The 12,283-nt window shown below is 44.2% G+C and overlaps 1 protein-coding gene across 2 annotated transcripts in view; it reads right to left on the bottom strand.

Annotated features, from left to right (window-relative positions):
* Window positions 1–10,023, bottom strand: part of PWWP2B (PWWP domain containing 2B) — a 44,764-nt gene extending 34,741 nt beyond the window's left edge. For both annotated transcript variants that reach the window (XM_073685118.1, XM_073685119.1), the window contains exon 1: window positions 9,644–10,023. In XM_073685118.1, the coding sequence (XP_073541219.1) occupies window positions 9,644–9,786 (143 nt within the window). In that variant the 5' untranslated portion in view covers window positions 9,787–10,023. The remainder of the gene's footprint in view (window positions 1–9,643) is intronic.
* Between the last annotated feature and the right edge of the window lie 2,260 nt (window positions 10,024–12,283).

Below are 12,283 nucleotides of genomic sequence, written 5' to 3'. Positions count from 1 at the left end.
TGCCACCCTTCCCCCACGACACTGTGCAAGGCTTACATTTATTAAAGCTGATTAGACCCAAGGCCATGCCAGCTGCTTTTTTTTTTTTAAACTTCCTCTGTCCGGATCACCTCTATACCAATTCACAACCAATCCAAACTTTTATGCCTGCAATCTATAACAAGAAAAAAGGTAGCCTAAACAGAAGTTGGCATTGAAAAACTAAAGACATCTGACATACGCCTTCAGTAATTCCTCTATTGTCCGGACGGCTCCTTCATACCCTACATGGCAATGTATTACACACATATCCTAAGTATTATAAATCTGGGAGAAATACACATTTATCTGTGCTTCCTTATATAGCACAGTGCCATGGGGAGGCAACAGACCAAAAAAATGACTGCAAATCAGACTCTCATCCTGACCGTAAATGACCCACAGTCAGAGAATGATCACCTAAAGGAACTCGCTATCCTTAATAATTAGGTCAGAAAATCTTTGTATAATCATAATTTCCTTTTTTTCCATTTTATTAGAAAGTAGAAGGAGTTTATTGATCACATCAAGGATGGAGGACGGCAGCTGCCACAATCATCAACAACGTATTTATCGGTAGTGATGAGCGCAAGGGCTGGTTACTCGAGTTTGCACCGAGAGTCGCGGGTGCTCGAGTGAGATGTTAGAGTCCCCGCGGCCCAGGGCTGTGGAGTTGGTAAGCCAAACCTCCAACTACCTCATACATGGCTCATGATTAAGTGATAAATTTACTGTAGCACAGATTCATCTCAGATAAATGTCTAGTGTTAGGCGTTGGGCTGTTGCTGGATTCGAAATGGGTCCAGAACCTTCTGTGGTCCAGCCAGGGCTGATGCTGCTCAGCATCGTCGTCAGCCCCAACGCCTAGCTGGTCCACGAGATGTACAGATTGTCTCTCGGGTATTTGTGCCTAGCAATTTTAAGCATAGGTTGCGGAGGGAGACAGGGCTGTTGGAGCCCAAGTCCAGGATTCTCCGCACTGAGCATGTCCGTGAGCTGGCGGACCGTGATTGGTGGTTTGGCAACCACCTGATCCGGTGACCTGGCACCGCCTGATTGGTCACGGGTGACGCCACCAATAGTGCGAAGGTGGGCAGGGCTTAGTCTTTAAAAGACCCGCCCACAAACATGGCGGCGCGCTCTGATCATTGAGCAAGTGATGCTGATGTGTGGACGACTGTGTTCCACGTAGTTTCTATAGGCAGGCTAGTGGAAATAGGCAGGTAGCTTCGCCTAGCAGTCTGGCTCTGCCAAAGGGGTCGCCTAACACCCTGAGCAGCCTTCAGGCATCCTATCCACGGCTATCGCCTGTCAGCCACGTGGAGTAGTACCCTTCAGTCCGGTAGCACGCCGGCTGGAGGCACGTGTACCCGTCGGCGTAGTCACACACGCATCCTAGCGCCGCCAGTGTAGTCCCTGTGTAGTTAACAGGGCTACAGCTACTTCCCCGGTCACGCATCTCCCGTGTAGTTAACGGAGATAGAGCAATCCGCTATACCCGTTCCTGTGTGCAGTAACACGGAAGGGTTATCATTTAAGTTGGTTACTTTCCTTTCCACCCGGAAAGTGTTCGGCAGCAGTCCACCAGGCTGCATCGCGGACCCCGGGGTCGGTTGCGTTCCATTATAATTAAGTTGTCCGCAACTGCCCTCCTAACACTAGACCCTTAGATCAGGAAAAGGACATATCAGAACTTTCCCAAATTCTTATGAAAAAAATATTCCCCACAAACTGCAGTGAACTACTGTACCGGACACAGGCTCTGACTCCACAGCCCTGCCGCATGTTTCACGGCTGTTAGACAGGCACAAAATGTCTGGGGATTGAATGCCAAACAGCAATCCCCCCCATGTTTTGTGGGTGTCTAACAGCTGCAAAACAAGCGGCCTAGGGGACTCGAACATGTCAATCGCGCACCCGCGAATTCAGGGCTGTGGAGTCGGCATAAAATGAACCGACTCCAACTCCTAAAATATATAATAAATTGAGTCCAGTAGTTTAATGCAGTTTGTGGGGAATATTTTTTCATGAAAATTTGGGAAAGTTATGAAATGTCCTAGAAATGTCTGTCCTGTTCCTGATCTAAGGGTCTAGACTTTTAGCTGAGATGAATCTGTGCTACAGTAAAATTATCACTTAAAGATGAGCCATGTATGAGGGAGCCGGAGTCGTGGAGTCGGTGTCATGGAAATTGAGGAGTCGGAGGTTTGGCTTACCGACTCCACAGCTCTGTCGGCGATACTCTGTGCATACCCGAGCACCCTCGGCAATCTCGAATAAAGAGCACTTGGACTCATTTTCTGCCTATTTATGGCACCCCTATTCCTGCATCACTCTGCTGTAGAGCAGCTGGACAAATCCCTCTATTAGGGGATAGGGAGGAAGGGATGTGCAAAGACCAAACTTTAGAAGGAGCCAGGTTCACATTTCACGATTCGTATACGGAGCACAATGTCCGGACTGCCTATGGATTTTCCGACCCAAACTTGTGTGTCTGTGAGGTTGTAAGCTCGGGTTGGGAGACCCGACACCAGTCCAGGTACATGTATAGGCCATGAAATAAGCTTGTGTGAATCCGCTCAAAGCCAGAGACGAAAGCCGATAAAGTCGCAGTCCTCTGGTGGACAGCGCCCGTTAATGTATTATTTCTCCCTTTTGTTCCACAGGATCAATCCCAAGTTATGCTAAAGGTGTCTGATCCAATGAAACATGGATTCCAACCATGTTCGGCCATTTCACATGTGAATTTGGCTTTTATATCTGCATCGGTCAATCCCAGTGTAAGATGAAGGCCATGTTCACATGTCCATTGATGATCAGTTAGAAGGGATCCAGCAGCAATCCGTCGGCAAAAAAGTTGAGCAGACACAACTTGTTAGTCCGTTTTTAAAAAACTGATCTCTGCTGGATCCGTTTTTTTTAACATTGAAGTCTATGGAAAACGGATCTGTTAGTTAGCCATCTGTTTTCTTCCATTTGTAACGGATATAGTAAGCAAAAAACAAATCCTTAAATGAAAGAACGGATGGCTAATTAACAGATCCATTTTCCATAGACTTTAATGTTAAAAAACTGATCCAGCAGGGATCAGTTTAAAAACGGACTAACAAGTTGTGCCTGAGCAACTTTTTGCCAATGGATTGCTGCTAGATCCATTCTAAAGGATCATTATTGGACATGTGAATGTAACCTTAAGTGCATGGGAGCCTTCCAAATCTCAGACAGATGATGTGACAAGTCAGGCTTCGGACTGACGATCCCTTTGTTCTCCAGGAGATAAACCACTGCCAACGGCTGCCTCATGGAGAACACAGGAGAACTCGCCGGAGCCAAGCATTTCTGTGTATGGAGAACACAAGAGAGAAAGCTGTCTGCAGAATGATAAGCTGGATGGGGTGGGGGGTGGGGGGGCTTAAGGCTAAGCCATCAAAGATCTTGCTGATAATGAAGGGATTCGCCAAGAGGGTCTGGCACAGGGTCCTACCTCAACTAATACAAGAATGTGAAAGATTGGATCTTCAGCAATCCAATCCTTAGTTTCCTATACATATACACAGCTCCAGGGGTCTGGTAGGTGAACAGTTTTGGGGTCCATTTACAGTTGATGATTAAGAACTACTGTAGCCTAGTAAGGCTCGTTTCCCAATAATCGGCTTGTCTACAGAGGCCGCCAATCACCTGACAAAAACAAAATGCTCATTTGTTGGGTGAAAGTATTTTTAAGCATACTTAAAATAAATCATTCTGGGCAGCACATCATCCTTTCGAAACAGGACAAGTGCTACCCAGAACAACTGTGTAAGGGGGTTGTCCAGGCCTATTATATATATTTTTTTTTACCACGGGCCTAAAAACGAACAGACAGACATGATTGCAGACGTCATATATATAATATATACACCAAAAGTTTGGACACACTTTCTCATTTAAAGCTTTTTCTGTAGTTTCATGACTATGAAAATTGTACATTCACACTGAAGGCATCAAAACTATGAATTAACACATGTGGAATTACATACTTAACAAAAAAGTGTGAAACAACTGAAAATATGTCTTATATTCTAGGTTCTTCAAAGTAGCCACCTTTTGCTTTGATGACTGCTTTGCACACTCTTGGCATTCTCTTGATGAGCTTCAAGAGGTAGTCACCGGAAATGGTCTTCCAACAATCTTGAAGGAGTTCCCAGAGATGCTTACCAATTGATGGCCCTTTTGCCTTCACTCTGCGGTCCAGCTCACCCCAAACCATCTCTATTGGGTTCAGGTCTGGTGACTGCAGTGCAGGTCATCCTGCGTAGCACCCCGTCACTCTCCTTCTTGGTCAAATAGCCCTTACACAGCCTGGAGGTGTGTTTGGGGTCATTGTCCTGTTGAAAAATAAATGATGGTCAAACTAAACGCAAACCGGATGGAATTGCATGCTGCTGCAAGATGCTGTGGTAGCCATGCTGGTTCAGTATGCCTTCAATTTTGAATAAATCCCCAACTGTGTCACCAGCAAAGCACCCCCACACCATCACACCTCCTCCTCCATGCTTCATGGTGGGAACCAGGCATGTAGAGTCCATCCGTTCACCTTTTCTGCGTCGCACAAAGACACGGCGGTTGGAACCAAAGATCTCAAATTTGGACTCATCAGACCAAAGCACAGATTTCCACTGATCTAATGTCCATTCCTTGTGTTCTTTAGCCCAAACAAGTCTCTTCTGCTTGTTGCCTGTCCTTAGCAGTGGTTTCCTAGCAGCTATTTTACCATGAAGGTCTGCTGCACAAAGTCTCCTCTTAACAGTTGTTGTAGAGATGTGTCTGCTGCTAGAACTCTGTGTGACATTGACCTGGTCTCTAATCTGAGCTGCTGTTAACCTGCGATTTCTGAGGCTGGTGACTCGGATAAACTTATCCTCAGAAGCAGAGGTGACTCTTGGTCTTCCTTTCCTGGGGCGGTCCTCATGTGAGCCAGTTTCTTTGTAGCACTTGATGGTTTTTGCAACTGCACTTGGGGACACTTTCAAAGTTTGCCCAATTTTTCGGACTGACTGACCTTAATTTCTTAAAGTAATAATGGCCACTCGTTTTTCTTTACTTAGAATTTGTATTATGGCAAGAAAAAAGCAGCTAACAGTCTATTCAGTAGGACTGTCAGCTGTGTATCCACCAGACTTCTGCACAACACAACTGATGGTCCCAACCCCATTTATAAGGCAAGAAATCCCACTTATTAAACCTGACAGGGCACACCTGTGAAGTGAAAACCATTTCCGGTGACTACCTCTTGAAGCTCATCAAGAGAATGCCAAGAGTGTGCAAAGCAGTCATCAAAGCAAAAGGTGGCTACTTTGAAGAACCTAGAATATAAGACATATTTTCAGTTGTTTCACACTTTTTTGTTAAGTATATAATTCCACATGTGTTAATTCATAGTTTTGATGCCTTCAATGTGAATGTACAATTTTCAAAGTCACGAAAATACAGAAAAATCTTTAAATGAGAAGGTGTGTCCAAACTTTTGGTCTGTTATATATATATATATATATATAATAAATGATTACGCATGGAAGTGTGGTCAGCCTGTCTAAATAGGTTATTAAACGACCAACTTGCATGTAGCACAATTATCAGTCGTCATTTCAGGGCCACAGTTTGGCCAATCTAAATGCATCCGTAGTTTGGTTTGATGATAAGAAAATAAGCAATATCCTTATCAAATTCAGAATATTTCCAGAACTTGGAATAATCCTACAGTCAGACCACATCAGTCTGGCAAATTTTAATTTATGCGTAGCCTCCTAGGACTTGTGAAAATGGGTTGTACTATGGCTCCATTTTGGTACCTAAGAATATGTTTCCACATATCTGTAGCGGCAAAAACTGCTGCGGATTTCATTGTGGAAATGATACAGATTTGACGCACATTTCACCAATTGTATTGCAAGGTGGACACCCAAAGCATAAATTGACATACTCAATGTGAAGCAAAAAGAAGAAAAGCGGCACGCACAAATCCTTTTCTTAACAGTCCTTTAATCCATCAGATGGGACATTACTGCGGCACCCAGGGGGTACATGTGAGAGGGGGCGACGGCAGGGGGTACATGCGAGAGAGAGGGGGGGCGACGGCAGGGGGTACATGCGAGAGAGAGGGGGGGCGACGGCAGGGGGTACATGCGAGAGAGAGGGGGGCGACGGCAGGGGGTACATGCGAGAGTGAGAAGGGGGCGACGGCAGGGGGCACATGCGAGAGTGAGAAGGGGGCGACGGCAGGGGGCACATGCGAGAGTGAGAAGGGGGCGACGGCAGGGGGCACATGCGAGAGTGAGAAGGGGGCGACGGCAGGGGGCACATGCGAGAGTGAGAAGGGGGCGACGGCAGGGGGCACATGCGAGAGAGAGAAGGGGGCGACGGCAGGGGGCACATGCGAGAGAGAGAAGGGGGCGACGGCAGGGGGCACATGCGAGAGAAGGGGGGCGACGGCAGGGGGTACATGCGAGAGAAGGGGAGCGACGGCAGGGGGTACATGCGAGAGAAGGGGAGCGACGGCAGGGGGTACATGCAAGAGAGAAGGGAGGCGACGGCAGGGGGTACATGCAAGAGAGAAGGGAGGCGACGGCAGGGGGTACATGCAAGAGAGAAGGGAGGCGACGGCAGGGGGTACATGCAAGAGAGAAGGGAGGCGACGGCAGGGGGTACATGCAAGAGAGAAGGGAGGCGATGGCAGGGGGTACATGCAAGAGAGAGGGGAGGTGACGGCAGGGGGTACATGCAAGAGAGAGGGGGCAATGGCAATGGGTACACGCGGGAGAGAGATGACGACGGCCGTTTCACATCTTCACGATGTTTCTACGGGTCTATGATGATCATGGACCCGTAGAAGTGTCGTGAAAACACAAAACAGCTATCGCCTTCTCTCTCCCACATGTACCCCCTGCGTACTGCAGTAATGTCCCATCTGATGGATTAAAGGTCTTGTTAAGAAAAGGATTTGGTGAGTGCCACTTTTCTTCCTTTTGCTTCACATTGATTTTTCTGGATCTAAGCAGAGCACCACCATTAACCTTGCAATGCTGATGTTTTTCAATATGGAGGTATAGATCTCTATAAGCGCTGAGTAGCCTGGTGCCTGAAAATGTCTTCTCTTTTGTATATAAATTGACATGCTGCAAAATTCTAATCCAAAGCAGATTTTTTTTGCAGTGTGTGTGGATGAGATTTTATACAAATCTCATCGACAATGCTACTACTATAATACCCAACCCATTTTCCATCTTGTAGATTTGGGTGGATAATCTTCTGCATATCTGACCCGTGTGCACATACCCTAAAGGTGAATATGCCTTTACAGTAGCTCCATAGGGCTCTAATTTCATACAATACATTTTTCGATCTAGAATATCCCCCATACCGTCAGACCGAGCCTTTACAGCAGCACATGGAGGCTCAAAGGCTTTGTGCCAGTGTGCATGAGCCTTTAGGGTAATAACCAGCTGCCTGCAGAGTCACTCCACAGCTGGAGGTAATAAAAATGGCTTCTGTTTTATCATCTAGAACCAGTGACTACGAGATGATAGGAGAGTTCAAGAATCCTGATGATCTATGAAGACGGTAAATAGGAAAATGCCTTCTTTATTACGCCTTCTCACAATTGTCTTCCAAGGACATTGCGCACATTAATCATCTGGTCACCTGAAATGGTGGAACCAGAAGCCTAAACTTTTATCATCACAACCCCTATAGGTCAAACACAGATAAATAACAAAAGCCAATTTTGCAGCCCTTTAAATCAGGTAGAATTTGCTCCTCTCCAGCAGATGGAAAATTTCCAGGACATGATGTAACACAACCACTTAAGATCTGTTACTGGTTACAAACTTTTAATTGTTTACAAATTTAAATATTTTTTTATTTCCTTTTTGTTCCTCCATCTTGAGCATTTAAAGGGCCATTACCATCGTATGACCATGTGCAGATCGGGATCCCACCCAGCTTGAGAATTGTCCCCATTTTGTGCGGCAGTGGATGAAGAGGAGATTGAGTGAATGCGGCCCGCTCCATTTACTTCTATGGGAGTTTCTAAAGTAGTTGAGATGGGAACGTTGGCTCAGCGGAACCCCTTTCATGTTGAGCTGCTGTTTGCAGCGTCTATTGGAGGTATACATTGGGAGGATTTTGTGATGTATAACTCAAATAGATGCCAGTGTATGGGGCAAAAAGTGTTTCCCATGTTAAAAAGAAAAATGTACACCACAAAGTATACAATTTTTTTTGCACAATGGAGGCTACATGATACCCTTTTGTCTTCCAGGCGAATAAGTGTCTAATGGATACGTTTAATATATCTGGGACTTTCTGTCTGGGACTTTCCTGGTGCTAGGATAAAAGAAAAGTCGGCCATGTGGCAGGTTGTCACACTTTGTCGGTATGGAATCTGTACTGGAAATTTGCAATAAATTAATAGTGAAGAGAATTTTAAATAATCCCATCAATTTGCACGTTTAGGGCACAATGCAGATCTCTAAATCTGTAACACGCCCTGTGTGTCCACAATGTGCTATGTATTTCCACCATGAAATGTGAAAACCTCCTATAAGGGACAATTCACAACTCTATTGGAACACAGATGTAGCTTTTTTCCCCCTCTCCATTTTTAGGGCAGAAACTGCTTTTTACAGTATGGTGAATTCTAAAATCTCATTCACATGTTGCATTTTTGAAAAAAAAAAAACGCAGCATGTCCATTCTTTCCCCATTAAGATCAATGAAGCTGAAAAGTAAAAAAAATAAAAAATAAAAAAAAAAGGACATAAAAACAGACATTTCAATGTAGAATTGCCATTGATTTTTTCTGACAACTGCACGTTTCAGCAGAGAAAAAAAAAAAAACTACGTAAGAAAATTCAGCATGTGAACGTTCCCTAATGAAGTTGTATTTTCATGGCTGCAAATTCCTCAGATGCAAATTAACAGCCGCTGACTAATTGGGGGGGATTGCGGCCATAATACGGATGACAAAATATGGCGACTATAAAGTGGTGTGTGAATTAGCCTTTATTTGAGGCGGAGAATTTCCCAGAGGAGACAGCACAAATATTTTGTTGCGCTCATGATTGTTACAATTGGAAATGCAGCAGAATTGCGGCTAATGTTACATTATTACAGGTGACTTGTATGAGGTCAGGGGATCGGCCGTCCAATATGGAAGCACTTCTCTATCCGGAGGAAATCATCTGCCCCTCAGATCAGCGACATCTGGAGCAGGGGAGTCCTTGACGCATCCTTTGTACCCCAGTTATTGGGAAAGCTGGATGAACACCAGTACGGCAGGTACTACAACTCCCAGCGGAGTGGCCATCCAGCTTTTCTTACCTCCCAAAAGAAAGATGTGAGAAGGGCGAAGTATCGCTGCAGACGGGGCAACTCCGGGTAACAACCCTTACTGGGGCTGGAATGGAAGCCATGTTGGTTGTCATCCATCTTTCCAAGAATCAGAAAGAACTAGGAAACTAATCAGGACTGATGACAAGTTGTTATAAGAGAAGACAAAACTTCAGGTGTCCTGGGGGTGTGAGGGGAGTAATGGGGGTGACAGACACGTATGTAAGATGGCAGCAGAGGAGCGGGGTGTACTCACTTCTTGCTGCAGTCCAGCAGGACGCCGGTATACCTCCTCTCCCCGAGGCTCAGAGTCACCACCAGAGTGTCATTCACTATCTGCTCCAGCAGGACCGGTACCAGGCAGCCGACCCGCAGCTCCTGCCCGTCCTCGGCCGCCATGCTCACTCCGGCTTCCGGATGCCAGCTCTGGCCCTCCCCCGATCCCTACAGCCGAGGGCCTACAGTGTGCACAGCGCCCCCCTGCCCTCTTCCGTCTGACCTCCGGCTACACCAGCACCACGGCCGCCGCCTCCTCCTCCGTCGCTGCTCTGGGATCGTGATGACGACACAACCGCGCTCCCACGCCCCCTCCACTCTTCCTACTGTTCTTCCTTCCCACTGGCTATTGTGACGTCACGCCGGGAGAGCAGGCTTTGTGACGTCACAGCGGGGAATCCTCTGCTCTGTGACACATTGTTACATAAGTGATCATTTTATTGTGTGGATTCTAGTAGACAACAGAAGTTGTATCAGTTCTCTGAGGTCTGTCTGTAAAGTCAGGACAAGATGTCTATCCATATAAATATCTATCCATCCATCTCCTATCTATCCATCCAACTCCTATTTATCTATCTATCTTTATCTATCTAATCTATCTATTTACCTATCTATCCATATAAATATCTATCCCATATCTATCTATTCATCATCTATCTGTCTCTCATATCTATCTGTCTGTCTGTCTGTCTATCTATCTATCTATCTATCTATCTATCTATCTATCTATCTATCTATCTATCCTTCTAGAAATAGCAGAAAATGACCAGCACATCCAAGCTAGTGTGAACAGGAACTAACTACAAAAAATATAACTATAGAAAACAATTAAGTTGCACCCTGAATTGCAAAGAATGATTGCTCTAGAACATTGAAAGTGCATTACTGCCATAGAAAATAGGAAAGCGCTACATAATGTACATATGAAATATTGGAAAAATTAAACTGTAATATTACTATGAAAAATTACAGTAAAAAAGAAGGTACTTAGCGCATAGATTGGCCAATATATGTGTCCTTCAGTGTTGGGTCCCTGTCCTGATATGCCACCTCTCCTGAGCAGGACCCAACACTGAAGGACGCCTTGACGTTGACTGTTGGGCTCATATATATATATATAAATATATATATATATATATTATATTAGCCAATCTATGCGCTAAGTACCTTCTTTTTTACTGTGATTTTTCATAGTAATATTACAGTTTAATTCTTCCAATATTTCATATGTACATTATGTAGCACTTTCCTATTTTCTATGGCAGTAATGCACTTTCAATGTTCTAGACTAGAGCAATCATTCTTTGCAATTCAGGGTGCAACTTAATTGTTTTCGATAGTTATATCTTTCTAGAAAAATATAATGAAGCAACGCCAAAATACTAATATCTGAATGCAAAGCTTTTTGGACACATACCCTTGGGTCCAATAGATATGTGGAGAAAAATAAGCACATGGGCTAATAAAAAGTCTTTTAGCTTTCATATCTGATTGGAGTGCTGCCTAATTTTCTATCTATCTATCTATCTAAAAAAAATGAAGGCAGCACACCATTTGGGAAAAAGTAGACAATGTGATTTAATAGCCCATTGGGGCTCAGCATCTATCTATCTATCTATCTATCTATCTATCTATCTATCTATCTATATATCTATCTATCTATCCAGGAAAATAAAAAAATGAAACAGCACTAGCAAACAGACAAAACTTATTGCAGATGGAGAGACTTTGAGGCAATAACCAAGCCTCAGTGTAAATAGTGAAATAAAAATGAAAGCAGCACACAGTTTGGAAAAAATTAGAAAAGGTGATTTAATAGCCCAATGGGGCTCAGCGACATATTGGTTCAATTAAGAACCTATCTATCTATCCATCTATTTATTTTTCATTTATTTAACGCAATTCGGCTCGATCTCAAGCCGTGGCAACTTGATGGAAGAACGCTCTGTAGGAAGATCGATCTTGTGCAGCCTAGATAAGTCCACTAGGGTCTTCTCTGTTGTTATCTTGATAGTAGCAAGCTATCGGGGAACTCATCTTCATCTTCACCTTGTTCCTTCTATTCTTCCAACCATGATGTCCTTCTCCAGTGATTGCTCTCTTCGTATGATGTGTCCAAATTAGGCTCAGTTTGTTCCAAAATTGATTTGTTTGTTCTTCTTGACATCTATGGTATTGATAACAGCTATCTACAGTGGTGCGAAAGGTGTTTGCCCCCTTCCTGATTTCTTATTCTTTTGCATGTTTGTCACGCTTAAATGTTTCAGATCACAAAACAAATGTAAATATTAGACAAAGATAACACAAGTAAATACAAAATGCAGTTTTTAAATGAAGGTCTTTATTATTAAGAGAAAAATCCAAACCTACAGGGCCTTGTGTGAAAAAGTGATTGTCCCGTAAACCTAATAACTGGTTGGGTCGCCCTTAGCAGCAACAACTGCAATCAAGAGTTTGCGATAACTGGCAATGAGTCTTTTACAACACTCTGGAGGAATTTTGGCCACTCATCTTTGCAAAATTGTTGTAATTCAGTCATATTGGAAGGTTTCTGAGCATAAATCGCCTTTTTAAGGTTATGCCACAGCATCTCAATCAGATTAAGGTCAGGACTTTGACT

Source organism: Phyllobates terribilis, unplaced genomic scaffold, assembly GCF_046119375.1.
Source record: "Phyllobates terribilis strain yellow unplaced genomic scaffold, ASM4611937v1 Scaffold_5__5_contigs__length_657084704, whole genome shotgun sequence".
Taxonomy (NCBI): Eukaryota; Metazoa; Chordata; class Amphibia; order Anura; family Dendrobatidae; genus Phyllobates; species Phyllobates terribilis.
Note: the sequence above shows the minus strand (reverse complement) of the source record. Positions and strands in the feature narration are given on the sequence as shown.